The sequence below is a fragment of the Oncorhynchus mykiss genome, chromosome 12, assembly GCF_013265735.2.
Source record: "Oncorhynchus mykiss isolate Arlee chromosome 12, USDA_OmykA_1.1, whole genome shotgun sequence".
Taxonomy (NCBI): Eukaryota; Metazoa; Chordata; class Actinopteri; order Salmoniformes; family Salmonidae; genus Oncorhynchus; species Oncorhynchus mykiss.
In genome coordinates, this window is record NC_048576.1 from 86,325,709 (window position 1) to 86,351,080 (window position 25,372).

The 25,372-nt window shown below is 45.5% G+C and overlaps 1 protein-coding gene across 1 annotated transcript in view; it reads right to left on the bottom strand.

Moving 5' to 3' along the window:
* Positions 1-331: 331 nt before the first annotated feature.
* Positions 332-25,372, bottom strand: part of LOC110517871 (von Willebrand factor A domain-containing protein 3A-like) — a 41,830-nt gene continuing 16,789 nt past the window's right edge. The window contains exons 17-32 of the mRNA XM_036939545.1: positions 25,058-25,132; positions 21,483-21,672; positions 20,878-21,265; positions 20,302-20,372; positions 19,876-20,040; positions 18,397-18,487; positions 8,376-8,477; positions 8,092-8,189; positions 7,660-7,812; positions 7,322-7,430; positions 7,005-7,149; positions 6,538-6,682; positions 6,014-6,165; positions 5,805-5,922; positions 5,517-5,614; positions 332-602 (exon numbers count right to left, since the gene is read on the bottom strand). Of these exons, the coding sequence (XP_036795440.1) occupies positions 446-602; positions 5,517-5,614; positions 5,805-5,922; positions 6,014-6,165; positions 6,538-6,682; positions 7,005-7,149; positions 7,322-7,430; positions 7,660-7,812; positions 8,092-8,189; positions 8,376-8,477; positions 18,397-18,487; positions 19,876-20,040; positions 20,302-20,372; positions 20,878-21,265; positions 21,483-21,672; positions 25,058-25,132 (2,257 nt within the window). The 3' untranslated portion in view covers positions 332-445. The remainder of the gene's footprint in view (positions 603-5,516; positions 5,615-5,804; positions 5,923-6,013; positions 6,166-6,537; positions 6,683-7,004; positions 7,150-7,321; positions 7,431-7,659; positions 7,813-8,091; positions 8,190-8,375; positions 8,478-18,396; positions 18,488-19,875; positions 20,041-20,301; positions 20,373-20,877; positions 21,266-21,482; positions 21,673-25,057; positions 25,133-25,372) is intronic.

The window sequence follows — 25,372 nt, forward strand, 5'->3', positions numbered from 1 at the left end:
ACTTTGTCAAGCATTGATGACAGTGAGATACTAAGTAAACATTTGAAAGTTGAAAGTTAGGATTTGCCCCGAAGTGACAAGTGCGTCTACTCTACCTACCTGATGGAAGACAGTACCGTCTGGAGTATCCCACTGTGGCTTGTGAAGATCCAGCAGCACCACAGACACTCCCTGGCTGACCAGAGCTCTCCCCAGCCTCAACCCGAAATACCCTGCTCCCCCGGTCACCAGCACCCTGCCTGTCCCCATCCCTGCCCCTCTCAAGGCCTGATCAGTCACTTCATCCAGGCGGGAGGCTGGACACTCTGGGCTGCTGCACCAGGCACCCACCACCCCATTGGTCCTGTGTCGGGAGGCTGGAGTTGGGGTTGAGGTTAGGTCTGGGGCTGGTCGGCTCACCCAGGACTGGAGCTGATGGTTGAGGTGGTGGTTGTGGAGGTGTCTATTAGCCTGTATACGGCACCCAGCACTTCCTGGGACAGGCAGGGGGACACAGGGGTAGGGCAGCTGCTCTACCTGGCACAGAGAGCCTCCGTTGTCCTTCATACCGGGGCCACACAACTCCATTCAGACTCCTCTTGGGATAGATGGAATTCGGAACCCTGTGAGTGACAGGGGGTTCAAATAGTAGCTACCTCATCATTACAGCTATTCTCCATAAGATACACAGTAGCCACCTTCATCGGATATAACTAATAACATTTTCTTTGCCAATTAATTTACATGAACAGACTATAAAAAAATATCAAAGAAATACTAATTCATTTGATGGAGTAATCAATAGAGTAAAGTACATGACTAAAACAAGTTTGACTGTGAGTCAGTCTGTACACTGACTCATCTCGGAGAGCGCTGCAGATACAGACACAAACTCTAGTTATTTTATCTCAAATGTCGCGTAAGAATACTAGTTCTGTGATACTATTTCCTTCTATATACAACACTGGTGATTTCCTACGACAAAGTTGAGTCGAAAGTATGGGTTTTAAACACTGATACACAGCCAAAATACGCAGATTCTAAATGTTTTATTTTCTAGTGCAATTATATTGCATATCTTACAACAGTCTTAAAAGAAACATACAATATCCCATCAACCATCTAAATAAACCAAAATATAGGCCTACCCAGTGATGCGCGGATCTGGTTGCCACATTAGTTTCCATTGTAAATTATGTCACTAAAACGACTTTGGTAAATAGGCCTACTGTACCTTTCAACGTACTGTCATGTATCTGCTTATGTCCATTGAATACATATCATTAAAAGATCCCCCTTTTTATATTTTGACACCCCTCTCGCAGGTCCCTGCAGTCTACTCTGACAACCTTGCCTGACAATCACTTGTGGCTTCACCTGAGACGCGTTACCGTAGGGTCTAGATGAAACACGCACGCTCTGACTAAGATCATGTTTCACAGGTACAAAATAAGCAAATGTACATAATACCTATTTGTCATTCCTCCTCCACAAACCTCACCCCTCTCCTAGTCCTGTCTCAACCCTGCACTTCTCAAGCGTCAACCCTTCTCCTCAAACCCCTCTGACGCCCACCCAACTCCCCGGCATCCTTCTGCAAGTGCTGGCTCAGCTGCTTGCTTCTTGATGAAACCGTAACACCTTAAAGCAGGAATCAGGCAATCAGCGGTTTAAACAATACCAAATACTTTCCCCGCTCATGTTTTGGTAAAAAGCTTAGGGTCAGGACTGGAGAAATATAACCACTCTCAAATTCAGGACTGGCAATTCATGATATCAACATTATAGTTTGATTATGTTTTGAGGCTGTATAGTGTTTGTTTACATGTACTTTGTTTACTAACACTGGGGTAAAATAAGCTTATGTTTTGGGTTCTGATGGGGTATGACAGTTGAACTAAGCACATTGGACATTTCTAAGTTATATTCTTCAAGAATCAATGGGTACATATAATTAATTTACAAGTCCAAAATGGATGTAGCAACTGCACATTACCTCTTAAAATGTCATATTTACTGGGAAAGCTTTCCCAACCCTCATTCTTTCATTGTAATGTGTCATGTGTGTCGACCCAGTGCTTGGGAAGTGAACAGTATGAAGCCATGTTGACTTGTCAAAAATGTCCTTTTGACACAAAGATCCTGATGAAATGTGGGATGATTGGGTTTTCAGTGCTGTAAGCAACCTTCCGGTTAAGCAACCTTCCGGTTACTAGTCCAACGCTCAAACCACTAGGCTACCCTGCGCCCCAATAATATTCATATTAGGCATGTTCATATTTGGCATGTTCATATTAGACATGTTCATATTAGGTATGTTCATATTAGACATGTTCATATTAGGTATGTTCATATTAGACATGTTCATATTAGGTATGTTCATATTAGACATGTTCATACTAGACATGTTCATATTAGACATGTTCATATTATACATGTTCATACTAGACATGTTCATATTAGGCATGTTCATATTAGACATGCTCATATTAGACATGTTCATACTAGACATGTTCATATTATACATGTTCATACTAGACATGTTCATATTAGGCATGTTCATATTAGACATGCTCATATTAGACATGTTCATATTAGACATGTTCATATTAGGCATGTTCATATTATACATGTTCATACTAGACATGTTCATATTAGGCATGTTCATATTAGACATGCTCATATTAGACATGTTCATATTTGACATGTTCATATTAGACATGGTCATATTAGACATGTTCATATTAGGTATGTTCATATTAGACATGTTCATATTAGGTATGTTCATATTAGACATGTTCATACTAGACATGTTCATATTAGACATGTTCATATTATACATGTTCATACTAGACATGTTCATATTAGGCATGTTCATATTAGACATGCTCATATTAGACATGTTCATACTAGACATGTTCATATTATACATGTTCATACTAGACATGTTCATATTAGGCATGTTCATATTAGACATGCTCATATTAGACATGTTCATATTAGACATGTTCATATTAGGCATGTTCATATTATACATGTTCATACTAGACATGTTCATATTAGGCATGTTCATATTAGACATGCTCATATTAGACATGTTCATATTTGACATGTTCATATTAGACATGTTCATATTGGACATGTTCATATTAGACATGTTGATATTAGACATGTTCATATTAGACATGTTCATACTAGACATGTTCATATTAGACATGTTCATACTAGGCATGTTCATATTAGACATGTTCATATTAGACATGTTCATATTAGGCATGTTCATATTATACATGTTCATACTAGAAATGTTCATATTAGGCATGTTCATATTAGACATGCTCATATTAGACATGTTCATATTAGACATGTTCATATTAGACATGTTCATATTAGACATGTTCATATTAGACATGTTCATATTAGACATGTTGATATTAGACATGTTCATATTAGACATGTTGATATTAGACATGCTCATATTAGACATGTTCATACTAGACATGTTCATATTAGACATGTTCATATTAGACATGTTCATATTAGACATGTTCATATTAGACATGTCTAACATGTTCATATTAGACATGTTCATACTAGACATGTTCATATTAGGCATGTTCATATTAGACATGCTCATACTAGACATGTTCATATTAGACATGTTCATATTAGGCATGTTCATATTATACATGTTCATACTAGACATGTTCATATTAGGCATGTTCATATTAGACATGTTCATATTAGACATGTTCATCTAATATGAACATGTCTAATATGAACATGTCTAGTATGAACATGTCTAATATGAACATGTTCATATTAGACATGTTCATACTAGACATGTTCATATTAGACATGTTCATATTAGACATGTTCATATTAGGCATGTTCATATTATACATGTTCATATTATACATGTTCATACTAGACATGTTCATATTAGGCATGTTCATATTAGACATGTTCATATTAGACATGTTCATATTAGGCATGTTCATATTAGACATGTTCATACTAGACATGTTCATATTAGACATGTTCATATTAGACATGTTCATACTAGACATGTTCACATTAGACATGTTCATATTAGACATGTTCATACTAGACATGTTCATATTAGAGATGTTCATATTAGACATGTTCATATTAGACATGTTCATATTAAACATGTTCATATTAGGTATGTTCATATTAGGCATGTTCATATTTATTAGGCATGTTCATATTTATTAAACATGTTCATATTAGACATGTTCATATTAGACATGTTCATACTAGACATGTTCATATTAGACATGTTCATATTAGACATGTTCATATTAGACATGTTCATATTAGACATGTTCATATTAGACATGTTCATACTAGACATGTTCACATTAGACATGTTCATATTAGACATGTTCATATTAGACATGTTCATATTGGACATGTTCATATTTATTAGGCATGTTCATATTAGACATGTTCATATTAGACATGTTCATATTAGACATGTTCATATTAGACATGTTGATATTAGACATGTTCATATTAGACATGTTCATATTAGACATGTTCATATTAGACATGTTCATATTAGACATGTTGATATTAGACATGTTCATATTAGACATGTTCATATTTATTAGGCATGTTCATATTAAACATGTTCATATTAGACATGTTCATATTAGACATGTTCATATTAGACATGTTCATATTAGACATGTTCATATTAGACATGTTCATATTAGGCATGTTCATATTTATTAGGCATGTTCATATTAGACATGTTCATATTAGACATGTTCATATTAGACATGTTCATATTAGACATGTTCATATTATTTATAACAGACATCATGGAATCATTTGTTTTATTCATGTCGATATGTTGATTGGTACATAGAAACAATATAACACAATAAGGTTATTAGCTGTTTTTAGTTCAAACTAGAGAAACAATACCAAGCAGTCAGCCCTGCCTCTTTAGGCTGTACAGTGTTTGTTCACATTTACTTTTTTTTACAAACATTGGAGTAAAACAAGCTTTCTGATGGGTATGACAGTTGAAGTAAGCTCATGAGACATTTGTACAGTACATTATATTCTTCAAGAATCAATGGGTATATATAGAAATAATTTATAAGTAAAAAATGGATGTAGCAACTAAGCATTCTAGTTTTAAATTAAGAAAAGCAGAGGTTTGTCAATCTGAACAAAGCATACTGCACACCCAAATTAGGTCAAATAGAAGAACTGTGTACAGTATATGGTTAATCTGACAAAATTCATGCACACCAGTTTTAATCTCTTAACAACCACTTTCTTCTATATTGAGTCATTGAAAATCTAAATTACAAATGCGTATATAAAATCATTGAAGTCAAATTCTTGGGTTTACAGTAATCTAGTCTGTTTGGTTGATTCTTGTTGTTTCCTCTGGATTCTTCTTTTCCAAAATGATTTCCCTGTCAAAAACAGGTCAAGGTCAGTCATGGACAAGTTTTTATGCCACATTAAACCCCTTTGCTCACTGTAAGACAAACCTGAAGACCTGTGCCTGCTTCCGGAAATGTCTCAGTTTGTCAATTTCCTGAGCCAGTCTCCTCAAGTCATCTCCCTCGAGGGCCGGCAGGGTAGGTTCCTGTTGGAATCAGTTCACAATAGGTCCCTCAAACTTGAATATCTGTCTCTACTGTGTACTCATCCTCCGTACCCCTGACTGGTATGAGACAGGGAAAGCTGGTTCAGTGTTTGACTAATAGCATAGAGGCTATGCCGCTCAGGTGTGTATACATGCGTACGTGTGTTTGTGTGCGCGTGTGTCTACTCACGTCTCCATCACTAAGGCCCGATTCCAACAGCCCACTGAGAGCATCCACATTGTCATGGCAACGGTGGTACCGACCCCCAGTTTGGTGAGCCAGTTTTTTCAGAAAGTCATTGGCTGAGCTGTCAGAAGTGTAATAGTGGGTCGTAGTGAGCGTCATCGTGTAATAGATTAAATGTACAAATCAATCAATGTACAATCATATAGTCAGACCTGTCTGTGCAGTTGAATGAGACAGTGTGGATAGTAATGTGGTTCCCTGTGGTCAGTCTCTCCGTCTCTTTCAGCACCAGGCTATAGCTGGAATCTGGCTTCCCATCACTCAGCAGGTACAGGCCCACACTGTCCCCAAACCCACAGCCAGTCTGAGGAGCATACATACAGAGGTTATAACATGACAAGGAGCATACAAACAGAGGTTATAACATGACATATATAAATATAATTGGTTAACATGACATATGCCATGTACCAAGAAAAGCAGGTACAGGCCCACACTGTCCCCAAACCCACAGCCAGTCTGGGCAACATAGAAACGGAGGTTATAACATGACAAGGAGCATACAAACAGAGGTTATAACATGACATATATAAATATAATTGGTTAACATGACATATGCCATGTACCAAGAAAAGCAGGTACAGGCCCACACTGTCCCCAAACCCACAGCCAGTCTGGGCAACATAGAAACGGAGGTTATAACATGACATAGCCAGTTACTACTTAAACCCGTCACCTGCAGGGCCTCCAGAGTGTTGGTTCCCCCATGGGTGTTGAGCTGATATGCCCACTGCACCGCGTCGCGGCACGCCTCCTCTGTAGGCTCCTGCAGTGCCGGACGCCACGCCTTCACCCCCTCGGAGAACGCCAGCAGAGAGAACCTGGGACACAGTCAGAGAGGGTGTCTGGGGTTAGATATGACAATAACAAATGGGTGTCTGTGTAGCAGGGGTGAGATGGTTTTATGAACATAATGAACCTAAGTTACAGTAGTCACAACCACAGAACTAGAATAAGATTGTATTTATATTTCTACTGTCACCATTGCCTGTAATTTCCCTCTATGAAACAGACAGGTGGATAGAAAGAGAAACGTGAGCCTGTTTGTCTAGGCCAACACAGAGTTCCTTTTTCATTCTTTTTCTGGGATAGTCAACAGTGGAAGTGTTCAGGGGTAAGGAAAGCTTTTTAGGTTTAATTTACCTGACTGTGTTGTGATGCAGCTGTTCCCAGATGAGAGAGGCCAACTTGGTCTTCAGCTCCCCCAGGCAGGGAGCCATGGAGCCGGACACATCCAGCAGCACACACACCTCCCTCTCCAGCACCGCCCCAAACACACGCCTGCTACCTGGGGAAGAAGTGAGCGGAAGGAGCCAGACACCAGGGTTCATTCAACCTTCAATCGGGCATTCATAGATATTCCAGTATTTTGGTACCATATAATTAGAATGACTATAACAGAGAGAGACAGACAAGATACAGAGACAGTGACAGAGACATAGAGCGAGAGAGAGGCATACCGGAGAGCAGCCATTGCAGCCTCTGCATGTAGCGCAGCAGGAGTCTCTCAGTCTGAGTAAGGTACTGTTTTAACTCTCCTGGAGTCAGCTGCAGGTGCTTCACCATCCCCTGAAACAACAACCACAGACAGAGAGAGACATGAGGCTCAGACCAGCATGGGAGTGGATAGATATCTGGTTGGATAAGCTGATATCTTTATTATTTATAATCAAATGTAATTATTTTTTCGCCATTTGGCCGCATTGGACATTTGTACTCGTACTTGAACTTAGTTGCTAGCATTTTCATTTGTATTCATGCCAAAAGATGTTATTGAAGCCATTCTCCTCTGACTCACATTGATGTGGACACTGGGGAAGATGGAGCAGTATTTGGCAGACACTCTCTTGAGGACCGAAGGGACCAGCTTCTTATGATGAGTACAGTCAGGTCCAGACACCAGCTTATAGATGTCAAGCTTCTGCCTCTTAATACTGAACCTCTTCAGCCACTACAGGCCAGGGCCAAGAGACATATGAGAAAAAATGTATCTTGGCCCCTCCCCCCACACACATTTTTAGCACCCCCACACCTTATCAGAGCAACTTATAATTAGAGCATTTAAATAAGACGGCTGACGTTAGATGAATAGATCATTCTAGAAGAAAAAGAAACGCACACCTATTAGGCGAGGTGCTGGCTAGCGGAGTGGAAAACTTGAAAATAAAGGAGGGCACACTATGTGCGGCTCTCCTTTATTTTCAAGATGAATGCATATCTGATACTGCACCCGTTTGGTCGAGCAGATCTCTTCCTGCTTTGGCAGAGTCACTAAGGGGATGGACTTTCGGACACTTTTAGGTTTGGGGTAAGACTTGAACACCACACCTAGGTCAAGACAAGAGGGAAAATACAATCACAACCCAAAAAGTCAACACGCACACACGCACGCACGCACACACACACACACACACACACACACACACACACACACACACACACACACACACACACACACACACACACACACACACACACACACACACACACACACACACACACACACACACTTACCCAAGTTACCATCTTCCAGGTAGAACACAGACTGGGTGACCTGAGAAGGCTTCCTCTGCTTGGCTTTAGTCTCTACTGGACCCCAACCAGTCATGGGCTGTACTGAAAGAGACACAAGAAACAAACAAGCTAACTTATAAAAGGCTATATCAATTTTACATCATACAATCATTTAAACTTGAAAAAAACACTCATCCTTTGTATACAAACTATAAAAACATCTGCAGTTTTGTATTATCAAAACACAACAGTTCATCTCATGTGTGTGTGTATCCCTGGGAAAACAAAAATAAAAAAAATAACAACAATAACAACAAGAAAGCTAGTCTGAAGTAAACGGGTAACGTTTTAGTAGAGGTCAAAAATAGAGCCGAGTCATCCTTCATTCATTCATTACACTGAGGGGAGAAACCCTAACCCTGGCTGACGGGGTGATGATGTACCTGAGGGGAGAAACCCTAACCCTGGCTGACGGGGTGATGATGTACCTGAGGGGAGAAACCCTAACCCTGGCTGATGGGATGATGATGTACCTGAGGGGAGAAACCCTAACCCTGGCTGACTGGGTGATGATGTACCTGAGGGGAGAAACCCTAACCCTGGCTGATGGGGTGATGATGTACCTGAGGGGAGAAACCCTAACCCTGGCTGACTGGGTGATGATGTACCTGAGGGGAGAAACCCTAACCCTGGCTGATGGGATGATGATGTACCTGAGGGGAGAAACCCTAACCCTGGCTGATGGGATGATGATGTACCTGAGGGGAGAAACCCTAACCCTGGCTGATGGGATGATGATGTACCTGAGGGGAGAAACCCTAACCCTGGCTGACGGGGTGATGATGTACCTGAGGGGAGAAACCCTAACCCTGGCTGATGGGATGATGATGTACCTGAGGGGAGAAACCCTAACCCTGGCTGACGGGGTGATGATGTACCTGAGGGCAGAAACCCTAACCCTGGCTGACGGGGTGATGATGTACCTGAGGGGAGAAACCCTAACCCTGGCTGACGGGTGATGATGTACCTGAGGGGAGAAACCCTAACCCTGGCTGACGGGGTGATGATGTACCTGAGGGGAGAAACCCTAACCCTGACTGACGGGGTGATGATGTACCCGAGGGGAGAAACCCTAACCCTGGCTGACGGGGTGGTGATGTACCTGAGGGGAGAAACCCTAACCCTGGCTGACTGGGTGATGATGTACCTGAGGGGAGAAACCCTAACCCTGGCTGACGGGGTGGTGATGTACCTGAGGGGAGAAACCCTAACCCTGGCTGACGGGGTGATGATGTACCTGAGGGGAGAAACCCTAACCCTGGCTGATGGGGTGATGATGTACCTGAGGGGAGAAACCCTAACCCTGGCTGATGGGATGATGATGTACCTGAGGGGAGAAACCCTAACCCTGGCTGACTGGGTGATGATGTACCTGAGGGGAGAAACCCTAACCCTGGCTGACGGGGTGATGATGTACGTGAGGGGAGAAACCCTAACCCTGGCTGACGGGGTGATGATGTACCTGAGGGGAGAAACCCTAACCCTGGCTGATGGGGTGGTGATATACCAGGTGAGAATCCCTAACCCTGGCTGACGGGTTGATGATGTACCAGGTGAGAATCCCTAACTCTGGCTGATGGGGTGGTGATATACCAGGTGAGAATCCCTAACCCTGGCTGATGGGGTGGTGATATACCAGGTGAGAATCCCTAACCCTGGCTGATGGGGTGGTGATATACCAGGTGAGAATCCCTAACCCTGGCTAATGGGGTGGTGATATACCAGGTGAGAATCCCTAACCCTGGCTGATGGGGTGGTGATATACCAGGTGAGAATCCCTAACCCTGGCTGACGGGGTGGTGATATACCAGGTGAGAATCCCTAACCCTGGCTGATGGGGTGGTGATATACCAGGTGAGAATCCCTAACCCTGGCTGACGGGGTGGTGATATACCAGGTGAGAATCCCTAACCCTGGCTAATGGGGTGGTGATATACCAGGTGAGAATCCCTAACCCTGGCTGATGGGGTGGTGATATACCAGGTGAGAATCCCTAACCCTGGCTAATGGGGTGGTGATATATCAGGTGAGAATCCCTAACCCTGGCTGATGGGGTGGTGATATACCAGGTGAGAATCCCTAACCCTGGCTGACGGGGTGGTGATATACCAGGGGAGAATCCCTAACCCTGGCTAATGGGGTGGTGATATACCAGGTGAGAATCCCTAACCCTGGCTGACGGGGTGGTGATGTACCAGGGGAGAAACCTCATTACTGAGAAAAACAAGTGACTGCTAGGCTGTGTCCCAAATGCCACCCTATTTCCTATATAGCCCATAGGGCTCTGGTCAAAAGTAGTGCACAATGTACAGTCAGTGGTGGAAAAAGTACACAATTGTCCTACTTGAGTAAAAGTAAAGATACCTTAATAGGAAATTAGTCAAGTAAAAGTTGAAGTCACCTAGTAAAATACTACTTAAGTAAAAGTCTTGGTATTTGGTTTTAAATATACTTAAGTATCAAAAGTAAATGTAATTGCTCAATTATACTTAAGTATCAAAAGTAAAAGTACAAGTATCACTTATTTCAAATTCCTTATATTAAGCAAACTAGACAGCATCATTTTCTTGTTTTTTTATTTACGGAAAGTCAGGGGCAAACTCCAACAGTCAGACATCATTACCAAACAAAGCATTTGTGTTTAGTGACTCCGCCAGATCAGAGGCAGTAGAGAAGTGTGTGAATTGGACCATTTTCCTGTCCTGCTAACCATTCAAAATGTAACGAGTACTTTTGGGTGTCAGGGAAAATGTATGGAGTAAAAATTGCTATATTTTATTTAGGAATGTGTCACGACTTCTACCGAGGGTGACTTCTCTCCCTGTTCGGGCGGCGCTCGGCGTCGCCGGTCTACTAGCCACTACCGATCCCTTTTTCTTTTTCTGGTTGTTTTGTCTGTGTTCCTTTTCACACCTGGTTTTCAATTGCTTTGATTTCTGTGGGTATATAGGGCAGCTGTTACCTGCCGTAATTCGTGCAGGATTAGACTTGTGTGTATTGCGTTCGATGGTATTTGATGTTTGTTGTTTTTTTCGCATTTACGCACGTGTATGTAAAGTGTCGGAACTGTGTTAGTTCCTCCGTGTGTTTGCACGATTATTCGAGAGCGTAGTTTTGGGATTTTTGTTCTGTGCCATTTGCATTGCTGGACTATTATTAAACACGCTCCTCAGACATCCCTGCTCTCCTGCGCCTGACTCCTACACCTCTCACCAAGACGCATGTTATCACAGAATCCTGCACCAATATAATTATGGAGTCAGCAGGAGCGGACGCACTTCCAGGGTCCGTGGAGGAGCGAGTTCAACACCACACGGCAGTGTTACACCGACTGGGGACCGCCATGGATCAGGTGATGGTGACGATGGAGAGATGGGAGAGAGGTGGCCTTCCCACACCGTTATCAGCTACACCCCAACCAGTACCACTACCCTCTCCTTCATTGCCTGAGCACAGTGGAATTCGACTCGCCCTCCCGAGGGAGTATGATGGGACGGCGGCCGGGTGCCAGGGCTTCTTACTCCAGATGGACCTATACCTGGCGACCGTTCGTCCGGCTCCTTCGGGGGGTGAGAGCGTGAACGCCCTCGTCTCCTGCCTCGCAGGTAAAGCCCTGGAGTGGGCCAACGCGGTGTGGAACGATCCTGACTCGGCGAGGGACCACTACCCAGAGTTCACCCGCCGCTTTCGGGCCGTGTTTGATCACCCACCTGAGGGTCGAGCGGCGGGTGAACGGCTGTTCCATCTGAGGCAGGAGAGGAGGAGTGCTCAGGACTTTGCTCTAGAGTTCCGGACCTTGGCCGCTGGCGCGGAATGGAACGACAGGGCCTTGATCGATCACTATAGGTGTAGTTTGCGTGAGGACGTCCGTAGGGAGCTGGCCTGTAGAGACACCACCCTGTCCTTGGACCAATTGATCGACATGTCCATTCGGTTGGACAACTTGCTGGCGACCCGCGGACGTCCAGATCGGGCTCTGTCAGTTCCATCTCCCAGCTCCACCACTCCAACACCCATGGAGCTAGGAGGTGCTTCAGCGAGGGCGACCGGAGGAGGGGGCCTTTCCTGTGCCAGCTGTGGTCGCAGAGGGCACACTGCTGACCGGTGCTGGGGGGGTCCCCCCGGGAGTCGAGACGCCAGGCCGAGCACTGCCCAGACACCTCAGGTGAGTCGGCACCAGGCTCACCCAGAGCCCCCTGTTGGTCACGTGTATGTATGGATTGTTTTTCCTAAATTTTCCCCTCTTTCCCGGCATAAGGCGCTAGTAGATTCAGGCACGGCGGGGAATTTTATTGACCGCGGTTTAGCGAACAGGTTAGGGATTCCCCTTGTTCAGCTGGATAAACCCTTCCCAGTGCACGCCTTAGATAGCCGACCATTAGGGTCAGGGCTAGTCAGGGAGGCCACGGCTCCACTGGATATGGTTACGCAGGAGGGTCATGAGGAGAGAATTAGTCTCTTCCTCATTGATTCTCCTGCGTTTCCGGTGGTGTTGGGGATCCCCTGGTTGGCCCGTCACAACCCCAGGATTTCGTGGCAACAGAGGGCTCTACAGGGGTGGTCGGAGGAGTGCTCAGGCAGGTGTGTAGGAGTTTCCATCGGTGCTACAACGGTGGAGAGTCCAGACCAAGTCTCCACCGTGCACATTCCCTCAGAATATGCCGATTTGGCTATCGCCTTCTGTAAAAAGAAGGCGACCCAATTACCACCTCATCGACGAGGGGATTGTGCGATAAATCTCCTGGTAGGCGCTGCACTTCCCAGGAGTCACGTGTATCCCCTGTCACAGGAGGAGACGGTGGCTATGGAGACATACATATCGGAATCTCTGGGGCAGGGGTTCATTCAGCCCTCCATCTCACCTGCCTCCTCGAGTTTCTTTTTTGTGAAGAAGAAGGAGGGTGGTCTGCGTCCGTGCATTGACTATAGAGGTCTAAATTCCATCACGGTGGGGTATAGTTACCCGCTACCTCTCATTGCCACGGCGATTGAGTCATTTCACGGAGCACGGTTTTTCACAAAACTGGATCTCAGGAGTGCATATAACTTGGTGCGTATCCGGAAGGGAGATGAGTGGAAGACGGCGTTTAGTACCACATCCGGCCATTATGAGTACCTCGTCATGCCGTACGGTTTGAAGAATGCTCCAGCAGTCTTCCAATCTTTTGTGGATGAGATTCTCAGGGATCTGCACGGTCAGGGTGTGGTGGTTTACATCGATGATATTCTGGTCTATTCCGCTACACGGGCCGCGCATGTGTCTCTGGTGCGCAGGGTACTTGGGAGACTGTTGGAGCATGACCTGTACGTCAAGGCTGAGAAATGCTCGTTCTTCCAACAGGCCGTCTCCTTCCTTGGATATCGCATTTCCACATCGGGGTTGGTGATGGAGGATGACCGCATTGCAGCCGTGAGTAATTGGCCGACTCCAACCACGGTAAAGGAGGTGCAGCGGTTCTTAGGGTTTGCCAACTACTACCGGAGGTTTATCCGGGGTTTTGGGCAGGTGGCTGCGCCCATTACGTCACTGCTGAAGGGGGGGCCGACGCGTCTGGGGTGGTCGGCTGAGGCGGACAGGGCTTTTGGTCGCCTGAAGGCTCTTTTTACCTCGGCTCCCGTGCTGGCGCATCCGGACCCCTCTTTGGCATTTATAGTGGAGGTGGACGCATCCGAGGCTGGGGTTGGAGCCGTGCTCTCCCAGCGCTCGGGTGCGCCACCGAAGCTCCGCCCCTGTGCTTTCTTTTCTCAGAAGCTCAGCCCGGCGGAGCGAAACTATGACGTGGGGGATCGGGAGCTGCTAGCTGTTGTCAGAGCCCTGAAGGTGTGGAGACATTGGCTTGAGGGGGCCCAGCACCCTTTCCTCATCTGGACTGACCACCGTAATCTAGAGTACATTCGGGCAGCGAGGAGACTGAACCCTCGTCAGGCAAGGTGGGCCATGTTTTTCACCCGATTTAGGTTTACCATCTCCTATAGACCAGGCTCCCAGAACACTAAGGCAGACGCACTGTCCCGACTATATGATACGGAGGAGCGGGCCATTGATCCTGCGCCCATCCTCCCGGCTTCTTGTCTAGTGGCACCTGTAAGGTGGGAGGTGGACGCAGACATTGAGCGAGCATCGCGTGTTGAGCCCACTCCACCACAATGTCCAGCGGGACGGGTGTATGTTCCGCTGGAGGTTAGAGACAGGTTAATTTGGTGGGCTCACACATCCCCCTCCTCTGGTCATCCGGGGATTGGGAGGACGGTGCGATGTCTTAGTGGGAAGTACTGGTGGACCACTTTAGCCAAGGACGTGAGGGTTTATGTGTCCTCCTGCTCAGTGTGCGCTCAGTGCAAGGCTCCTAGGCACCTGCCCAGAGGGAAGTTACAACCCCTTCCCGTTCCACAGCGGCCTTGGTCACACCTGTCGGTTGACTTCTTGACCGATCTGCCACCGTCACAGGGCAACACCACAATCCTGGTCGTTGTGGATCGGTTTTCTAAGTCCTGTCGTCTCCTCCCTTTGCCCGGTCTCCCTACGGCCCTACAGACGGCGGAGGCCCTGTTTACTCACGTCTTCCGGCACTACGGGGTGCCTGAGGATATTGTTTCTGATCGGGGTCCCCAGTTCACGTCCAGGGTGTGGAAGGCATTCATGGAACGTTTGGGGGTCTCGGTCAGCCTGACCTCTGGGTTTCACCCCGAGAGTAATGGGCAGGTGGAAAGAGTGAACCAGGATGTGGGTAGGTTTCTGCGGTCGTATTGCCAGGACCGTCCAGGGGAGTGGGCGAAGTACATCCCCTGGGCGGAGATGGCCCAGAACTCACTCCCCCACTCCTCTACGAACCTGTCGCCCTTCCAATGTGTGTTGGGCTATCAGCCGGTCCTGGTACCATGGCATCAGAGCCAGACCGAGGCTCCTGCGGTGGACGATTGGGTGAAACGCTCAAGGGAAACCTGGGAGGCCGCCCATGGGTACCTTAAACGGGCCGAAGCACGGCAGAAGGCCAGTGCCGACCGCCATCGCAGCGAGGCCCCGGTGTACACACCGGGGGACCGGGTCTGGCTCTCGACCCGAAACCTGCCCCTCCACCTGCCCTGCCGGAAGCTGGGTCCGCGGTTTGTGGGGCCATTCAAAGTCCTGAGGAGAATAAACGAGGTGTGTTATAGGTTACAGCTCCCCCCGTATTACCGTATTAACCCCTCGTTTCATGTGTCTCTCCTCAGGCCGGTGGTGGCTGGTCCGCTTCAAGAAGATGAGGTGCGGGAGGTCCCTCCGCCCCCGCTGGACATCGGGGGGGCGCCGGCGTATGCAGTTCGGTCCATACTGGACTCGAGGCGTCGGGTGGGGGGTCTTCAGTACCTCGTGGACTGGGAGGGGTACGGTCCGGAGGAGAGATGCTGGGTGCCGGTGGAGGACGTACTGGATCCTCCTATGCTAAGGGAGTTTCACCGCCTCCATCCGGATCGCCCTGCGCCTCGTCCTCCGGGTCGTCCTCGAGGCCGGCGTCGTCGCGCTGCGGGAGCCGCGCGTCAGGGGGGGGGTACTGTCACGACTTCTACCGAGGGTGACTTCTCTCCCTGTTCGGGCGGCGCTCGGCGCTCGGCGTCGCCGGTCTACTAGCCACTACCGATCCCTTTTTCTTTTTCTGGTTGTTTTGTCTGTGTTCCTTTTCACACCTGGTTTTCAATTGCTTTGATTTCTGTGGGTATATAGGGCAGCTGTTACCTGCCGTAATTCGTGCAGGATTAGACTTGTGTGTATTGCGTTCGATGGTATTTGATGTTTGTTGTTTTTTTCGCATTTACGCACGTGTATGTAAAGTGTCGGAACTGTGTTAGTTCCTCCGTGTGTTTGCACGATTATTCGAGAGCGTAGTTTTGGGATTTTTGTTCTGTGCCATTTGCATTGCTGGACTATTATTAAACACGCTCCTCAGACATCCCTGCTCTCCTGCGCCTGACTCCTACACCTCTCACCAAGACGCATGTTATCACAGAATGTGGTGAAGTCAAAGTAAAAAATATAAATAGTAAAGTACAGATACCAAAAAACTACTTAAGTAGTACTTTAAAGTATTTTTACTGAAGTACTTTACACCACTGTATACAGTACCAGTCAAATGTTTGGACCCCTATTCATTTTTTAAATATTTTTAAAACAATTTTCTACATTGTAGAAAAGTAGTGAAGACATCAACGCCTTGAAATAACACATATGGAATCATGTAGTAACCAAATAAGTGTTTTATATATGCATTTTAGATTCTTCAAAGTAGCCACCCTTTGCCTTGATGACAGCTTTGCACACTCTTGGCATTCTCTCAACCAGCTTCATGAGGAATGATTTTCCAACAGTCTTGAAGGAGTTCCCACATATGTTGAGCACTTGTTGGCTGCATTTCCTTAACTTTGTGGTCCAACTCATCCCAAACCATCTTAATTGGGTTGAGGTCGGGTGATTGTGGAGGACATTTAAGTGGAGGACAAAGCATCCCCACACCATAACACCTCCTCCTCCATGCTTTACGGTGGGAACCATACACGTGGAGAACATCCATTCACCTACTCTGCGTCTCACAAAGACACGGCGGTTGGAACCAAAAATCACAAATTTGGACTCATCAGACCAAAGGACAGATTTCCACCAGTCTAATGTCCATTGCTCGTGTTTCTTGGCCCAAGCAAGTCTCTTCTTCTTATTGGTGTCCTTTAGTAGTGGTTTCTTTGCAGCAATTCGAACATGAAGGCCTGATTCATGCAGTGTTCTCTGAACAGTTGATTTTGAGATGTGTCTGTTACTTGAACTCTGTGAAGCATTTATTCGGGCTGCATTCTGAGGTGCAGTTAACTCTAATGAGCTTACTGCAGCAGAGGTAACTTCGGGTGTTCCTTTCCTGTGGCGTTCCTCATGAGTGCCAGTTTCATCTTAGTGCTTGATGGATTTTGTGACTGCACTTGAAGAAACTTTCAAAGTTCTTTAAGTTTTCCGGATTGACTGGCCTTCATGTCTTAAAGTAATGATGGACTGCCGTTTCTCTTTGCTTATTTGAGTTGTTCTTACCATAATATGGACTTGGTCTTTTATCAAATAGAGCTATCTTCTGTATACCACCCATACCATGTCACAACACAACTGATTGGCTCAAAGAATTAAGAAGGAAAGAAATTCCACAAATGAACTTTAACAAAGCACACCTGTTAATTGAAATACATTCCAGGTGACTACCTCATGGAGTTGGTTGAGAGAATGCCAAGAGTGTGCAAAGCTGGCATCAAGGTAAAGGGTGGCTACTTTGAAGAATCTCAAATTTAAAATATATTTTGATTTGATTAACACTTTTTTGGTTACTACATGATTCTATATGTGTTATTTCATAGTTTTGATGACTTCACTATTATTCTACAATGTAGAAAATAGTAAAAAATAAAGAAAAACCCTTGAATGAGTAGGTGTGTCCAAACTTTTGACCGGTACTGTAGGGAAAAGGGTGCCATTTGGGACAAATGCACTAGTCTACTCTTCACATATTTAAAAGCATCTTGAAGATACAAAGCATCTGTAGAGAGAAAGTTAAAGTGAAGGTCAACAAAGCAGTTGGAAATACGGGTAACTCCTTACCGAACCAACATGGATTTAATTCCTCATGTAAAGGACTTTGATGAAATGGAGCCATCCTCCATTTGTTTAATAGTTTATTAACGTTTAGTCTGGCACTCACTTTGACTGGGGTTGGGACAGGAGCAGCAGTGAACTGGTACTTACTGCACTCGCTGTGGTACAGAAAGGTGACAGTTGCTCTGTCTGGCATTCCCTGCTCTAGCCCCTGCCTGACACTCACCTGAGATAGAACCTTCACTCCACTAAACTGTTAGTCACCCACGGGGGAAGTTAACCTAGATACCGCTGGTAAACTTCCAGCCTGGCATTAAAACTGATTCAGTCTGGCTTAACCAGGCTAGAATGCTGACTCACCCGGTGGGATAGTAGATGTGGCACTGCTGGGACGCCATGCGAGAGCCTTCTGAGAGGAGGAATGCTCGTTTGTTCGGCCTTCCTTCATTTGCTGTCAGCAGAAAATAAAAACGTATGTAAACCTTCACTTGGAGTGGTGATATGCAGTATAAAGCATCATAAAACCTTGATTTGCATGACATAAAGCGTCATAATGCCCTACATATGTTTATATAATCTTCATATTTCCCTACATATGTTTATATAATCTTCATATTGCCCTACATATGTTTATATAATCTTCATATTGCCCTACATATGTTTATATAATCTTCATATTGCCCTACATATGTTTATATAATCTTCATATTGCCCTACATATGTTTATATAATCTTCATATTGCCCTACATATGTTTATATAATCTTCATATTGCCCTACATATGTTTATATAATCTTCATAATGCCCTACATATGTTTATATAATCTTCATATTTCCCTACATATGTTTATATAATCGTCATAATGCCCTACATATGTTTATATAATCTTCATATTGCCCTACATATGTTTATATAATCTTCATAATGCCCTACATATGTTTATATAATCTTCATAATGCCCTACATATGTTTATATAATCTTCATAATGCCCTACATATGTTTATATAATCGTCATATTGCCCTACATATGTTTATATAATCTTCATATTGCCCTACATATGTTTATATAATCTTCATATTGCCCTACATATGTTTATATAATCTTCATAATGCCCTACATATGTTTATATAATCGTCATATTGCCCTACATATGTTTATATAATCTTCATATTGCCCTACATATGTTTATATAATCTTCATATTGCCCTACATATGTTTATATAATCGTCATATTGCCCTACATATGTTTATATAATCTTCATAATGCCCTACATATGTTTATATAATCGTCATATTGCCCTACATATGTTTATATAATCGTCATATTGCCCTACATATGTTTATATAATCTTCATATTGCCCTACATATGTTTATATAATCTTCATATTGCCCTACATATGTTTATATAATCTTCATAATGCCCTACATATGTTTATATAATCGTCATATTGCCCTACATATGTTTATATAATCGTCATATTGCCCTACATATGTTTATACAATCTTCATAATGCCCTACATATGTTTATATAATCGTCATATTGCCCTACATATGTTTATATAATCTTCATAAATGCTTTCATGCGGTCTTATGTAGCATCGACACAAAACATTATAACATCCACTCCATATTTATTAGCATCCTACTTTGTCTCGGCCCAAGATGAGGCATTTCTAAAAGAATCTTTCATCTGATATTCTGTTTGTTAGTTGAGAGTTAAGAAAGAAATGGTGAAAGTGCTGTTTGATGTTGAAATGAGAGAGGACAAAGAAGAGAAAATATCATTGTGTGTGTTTGTGTGTCCGTACATCCGTGCGTATGTGTGTGCTCTAACCAGCCTGGCGAGGGTGAGTGCTGTGGGTCGCGGTGGGGGCAGTGGTCTGTCTCTGCGTCTCCAGGCCAGGGGAGACTGGGCCGGAGCTTTGTCCCCAGGAGAGAGATCCTCCCCAGGGCACCTACAGTCAGACTTCTGGGTCAAGGAGTCCACCAGCATGGCGCTCTGGAGCCACACACAGAAATACAGGTCATCCTTTAACTAGCAATGGATAGATTTGCAATGACAGTCTTACAATGTTAAAGTGGTTGAATATTTTTTTCTCCATTAAAATAATGTAAACAGAATACCTTACAGTATGTTGTCAATACATATGACTAGTATCTGAATCTAAATGTTTTGAGTAGTTTAGGACAGATCTGTGTGTAAGCCGTTGTTGTTGCTGCTGTTTAGCACTCTCCCTTCCCCATGCTGTTCCAATCTCACCTTCTGCCAATAATTAGCAGCCCTCTCCATCTCTCCAATCAGAGCAGTTATGTCATCGCTCTCCAGGATGCCTGCAGTGAGAGGACAGGACAGACCAGGGCTCAGGGTTTCCACCCAGCATCACATACACACACACACACACACACACACACACACACACACACACACACACACACACACACACACACACACACACACACACACACAACATGCATACATACACACACACACACACAGACAGACAAGCAACATGCATACATACACACAGACAGACAAGCAACATGCATACATACACACACACACAGACAGACAAGCAACATGCATAAACACACACACACACACACACACACACACACTGTTGAATAGGCCATTAGCTGGGGGATAAGTGGGTTCACACAGCTGGCTGGTAGCCCCTCCAGGAAGTAATCACCTCTGTGGTGGGTAAGTGTTTCTACTTCTACTGTCATCACTGGTGCTCATTTCGTCAAGGTGCCACTTGATAGTGGAGTAATCTATTTTTACATGGCACTTTTTGAAGTCTTCATGAAGATTGTGTGTGTGTGAATTCTCGCGTACCTGTCTCACTGATCCAGTGGAAACGTCCGTTGCCAGCTTGTGCCAGTTCCCTCAGTGCCCCCGCAGTCTCCTCCCTGGTGGCATGGCGAGGTGGAGGGAAACCCCCCGTCTGTGCCTCTGTCTGTCCCTCTGTCTCCTCTCCAGTCAACAGACAGATGTGGAGACGTAGAGGCCGGCCACTGCAGCACTCTGACACATATGAAGACACCGTTGCCTGGGAACAGAGCAACAAGAGACTTGTTCTGGATTGATTGTCATTCATTTGACTTTTCGAGATAATATTTTTTTTAAATAAAAAATTAATTCTCATGTTCATAGAAACACACAGCTGCCAGACAACAAGCACGGGCATATGAATATGTAGGCACATTATATCAGTGACACCTAGCTAGTGCATTAACTCGCTTCCAGCAGCAGAGGGCACCAGAGGGAAGCATGTCTCTATTATAGTGCCCTGTTGGGATGAAGTGCGACCAGTGTAACAGTATGGTTACTCTCTGCGGCTAAAGAACTGATTTCAGATCAGCTGTTCCTATACCAGTTCTAATGTTCACCATCATGAGTCATCATCACCAATTGATATAACTGTTGCTAGGACAGTGTCATACAATCTCCTGGTCAGGCAATCCGCTTGTGAAGAGGTAGAGGCCCTGGGTGAGAGGGGGGGACGGAGGGAGAAGAGGAGAGGGAGAGAGAGAGAGAGGGGGTGCCCCACTATTGAGGTCCCTCTCCAGAGGCAGCCTCAGAGCAGCCAAGGTGTTCCTGCTCCCTGAACATTGTAAACCCTGGACCCACCTGGAGGAGAGAAAGAGACACATGGTCAGAGCCATACGCATCCGTGTGCAGCCACGCAAACACACATGCAAGCATGCTTGTACGCACACTCACTAATACAAGCAGATGCACAAAGGCACATGCACATGCACACGCAAACGCACACACCATCAAACAAGCAACGCGTCAATACAGGGTTAAGATTGAATGCTACTACACCGGCTCTGACGCTCGTCAGACATGGCAGGGCTTGAAAACTATTACGGACTACAAAGGGAAACCCAGACGCGAGCTGCCCAGTGACACGAGCCTACCAGACGAGCTAAATGCCTTTTATGCTCGCTTCGAGGCAAGCAACACTGAAGCATGCACGAGAGCACCAGCTGTTCTGGATGACTGTGTGATAACGCTCTCAGTAGCCGATGTGAACAAAACCTTTAAACATGTCAACATTCACAAAACCGCTGGCCAGACTGATTACCAGGATGTGTACTCAAAGCATGCACGCACCAACTGTCAAGTGTCTTTACTGACATTTTCAACCTCTCCCTGACAGAGTCTGTAAAACCTACATGTTTCAAGCAGACCACCATAGTCCCTGTGCCCAAGGAAGCGAAGGCAACCTGCCTAAATGATTACCGCCCAGTAGCACTCACGTCGGTAGCCATGAAGTGCTTTGAAAGGCTGGTCATGGCTCACATCAACATCATCCTCCCGGACACCCTAGACCCACTCCAATTCGCATAACATCCCAACAGATCCACAGATGACGCAATCTCAATCGCACTCCACACTGCCCTTTCCCACCTGGACAAAAAGAAAACCTATGTGAGAATGCTGTTCATTGACTACAGCTCAGCGTTCAACACCATAGTGCCCATGAAGCTCATCACTAAGCTAAGGATCCTGGACTTCCTGAAGGGCCGCCCCCAGGTGGTAAGAGTAGGCAACAACACGTCTGCCACGCTGATCCTTAACACTGGTGCCCCTCAGGGGTGTGTACTTAGTCCCCTCCAGCCCCCATTAACATAGACAAGGCTGTAGACGAGGCTGTAGCGGGTCGAGACTTTCAAGTTCCTTGATGTCCACATCACCAACAAACTATCATGTTCCAAACATACCAAGACAGTCGTGACGAGGGTACAACCAAACCTATTACCCCTCAGGAGACTGAAAAGATTTGGCATTGGTCCCCAGATCCTCAAAAGGTTCTACAGCTGCACCATCGAGAGCATCCTGACCGGTTGCATCACCGCCTGGTATGGCAACTGCTCGGCATCTGACCGTAAGGCGCTACAGAGGGTAGTGCGAACGGCCCAGTACATCACTGGGGCCAAGCACATCACTGGGGCCAAGCTTCCTGCCATCCGGGACCTATATAATAAGTGGTGTCAGAGGAAAGCCCATAAAATTGTCAGAGACTCCAGTCACCCAAGTTATAGACTGTTTACTCTGCTACCACACTGCAAGCAGTACCAGAGTGCCAAGTCTAGGACAAAAAGGCTCCTCAACAGCTTCTACCCCCAAGCCATAAGACTGCCGAACAATTAATAAAATCGCCACCGGACAATTTACATTGACCCCCCCTCCCTTTTGTACACTGCTGCTACTCTCTGTTTATTATCTATGCATAGTCACTTCACCCCCACCTACATGTACAGATTACCTCAACTAGCCTGTACCCCCGCACACTGACTCGGTACCGGTGCCCCCTGTATATAGCCTCGTTATTTATATTCTTATTGTGTTACTTTTTATTTTAGTCTACTTGGTAAATATTTTCTTAACTCTTCTTGAACTGCACTGTTGGTTAAGGGCTTGTAAGTAAACATTTCACGGTAAAGTCTACACTTGTTGTATTCGGCGCATGTGACAAATAAAGTTGGATTTGATTTGATTTGATACGGATGCACAAATACATGCACGCACACGTGCACACACACGCACACACACACACTTTGAAATACTTTTGAAAGACATCACTGCATAGCATGTGACTAAAGCACTATGTGAAATCTCTCCAGTCTCCATACAGGCAGATAACTGCCTCTCTCCTGAAGTAGAGCTAGAGACCAGGGAAAGAGAGAGAGAGAACAGCCTCTCTCCTGAAGTAGAGCTAGAGACCAGGGAAAGAGAGAGAGAGAACAGCCTCTCTCCAGAAGTAGAGCTAGAGACCAGGGAAAGAGAGAGAGAGAACAGTCTCTCTCCTGAAGTAGAGCTAGAAACCAGGGAAAGAGAGAGAGAGAACAGCCTCTCTCCTGAAGTAGAGCTAGAGACCAGGGAAAGAGAGAGAGAGAACAGCCTCTCTCCTGAAGTAGAGCTAGAGACCAGGGAAAGAGAGAGAGAGAACAGCCTCTCTCCTGAAGTAGAGCTAGAGACCAGGGAAAGAGAGAGAGAGAGAACAGCCTCTCTCCTGAAGTAGAGCTAGAGACCAGGGAAAGAGAGAGAGAGAACAGCCTCTCTCCTGAAGTAGAGCTAGAGACCAGGGAAAGAGAGAGAGAGAACAGTCTCTCTCCTGAAGTAGAGCTAGAGACCAGGGAAAGAGAGAGAGAGAACAGCCTCTCTCCTGAAGTAGAGCTAGAGACCAGGGAAAGAGAGAGAGAGAACAGCCTCTCTCCTGAAGTAGAGCTAGAGACCAGGGAAAGAGAGAGAGAGAACAGCCTCTCTCCAGAAGTAGAGCTAGAGACCAGGGAAAGAGAGAGAGAGAACAGTCTCTCTCCTGAAGTAGAGCTAGAGACCAGGGAAAGAGAGAGAGAGAACAGCCTCTCTCCTGAAGTAGAGCTAGAGACCAGGGAAAGAGAGAGAGAGAACAGCCTCTCTCCTGAAGTAGAGCTAGAGACCAGGGAAAGAGAGAGAGAGAACAGCCTCTCTCCTGAAGTAGAGCTAGAGACCAGGGAAAGAGAGAGAGAGAGAACAGCCTCTCTCCTGAAGTAGAGCTAGAGACCAGGGAAAGAGAGAGAGAGAACAGCCTCTCTCCTGAAGTAGAGCTAGAGACCAGGGAAAGAGAGAGAGAGAACAGCCTCTCTCCTGAAGTAGAGCTAGAGACCAGGGAAAGAGAGAGAGAGAACAGCCTCTCTCCTGAAGTAGAGCTAGAGACCAGGGAAAGAGAGAGAGAGAACAGCCTCTCTCCTGAAGTAGAGCTAGAGACCAGGGAAAGAGAGAGAGAGAACAGCAAAGAGCCCTCAAAAGCAGAGACACCATACAGAAACATCAGACCGCCTCACAGCCAGGCTTACACATACACACACACACACTTTGGGGACCTTACTGCCAGGCTTACACATGCACACACACACACTTTGGGGACCTTACTGCCAGGCTTACACATGCACACACACACACACACTTTGAGGACCTTACTGCCAGGCTTACACATGCACACACACACACACTTTGAGGACCTTACTGCCAAGCTTCCTGCAGGTTCTCTGGTGAGGTGAGGGCCAACCTCTCCCTCCAAGCTCTGACAGCTGAGCCGAACCTGACAGAGGACAGAAAGACAAGTAGAACACAGTGGAGTTACTATACTACACACTGTATAGTACTACAGAGAGGAACACAATGACAACCTTGAAACAACGTCTTGTATGGTAGAAGAAGGAACTCTGTCAAACGTGTACAACTGATCTGAGAGAGGACAGGATATGTCTTCTTCAGACTGATAGTGGGGAAGAGAGAGAGAGAGTGATGACAACTTGAAACCGAGGAATGAAGAATGTTA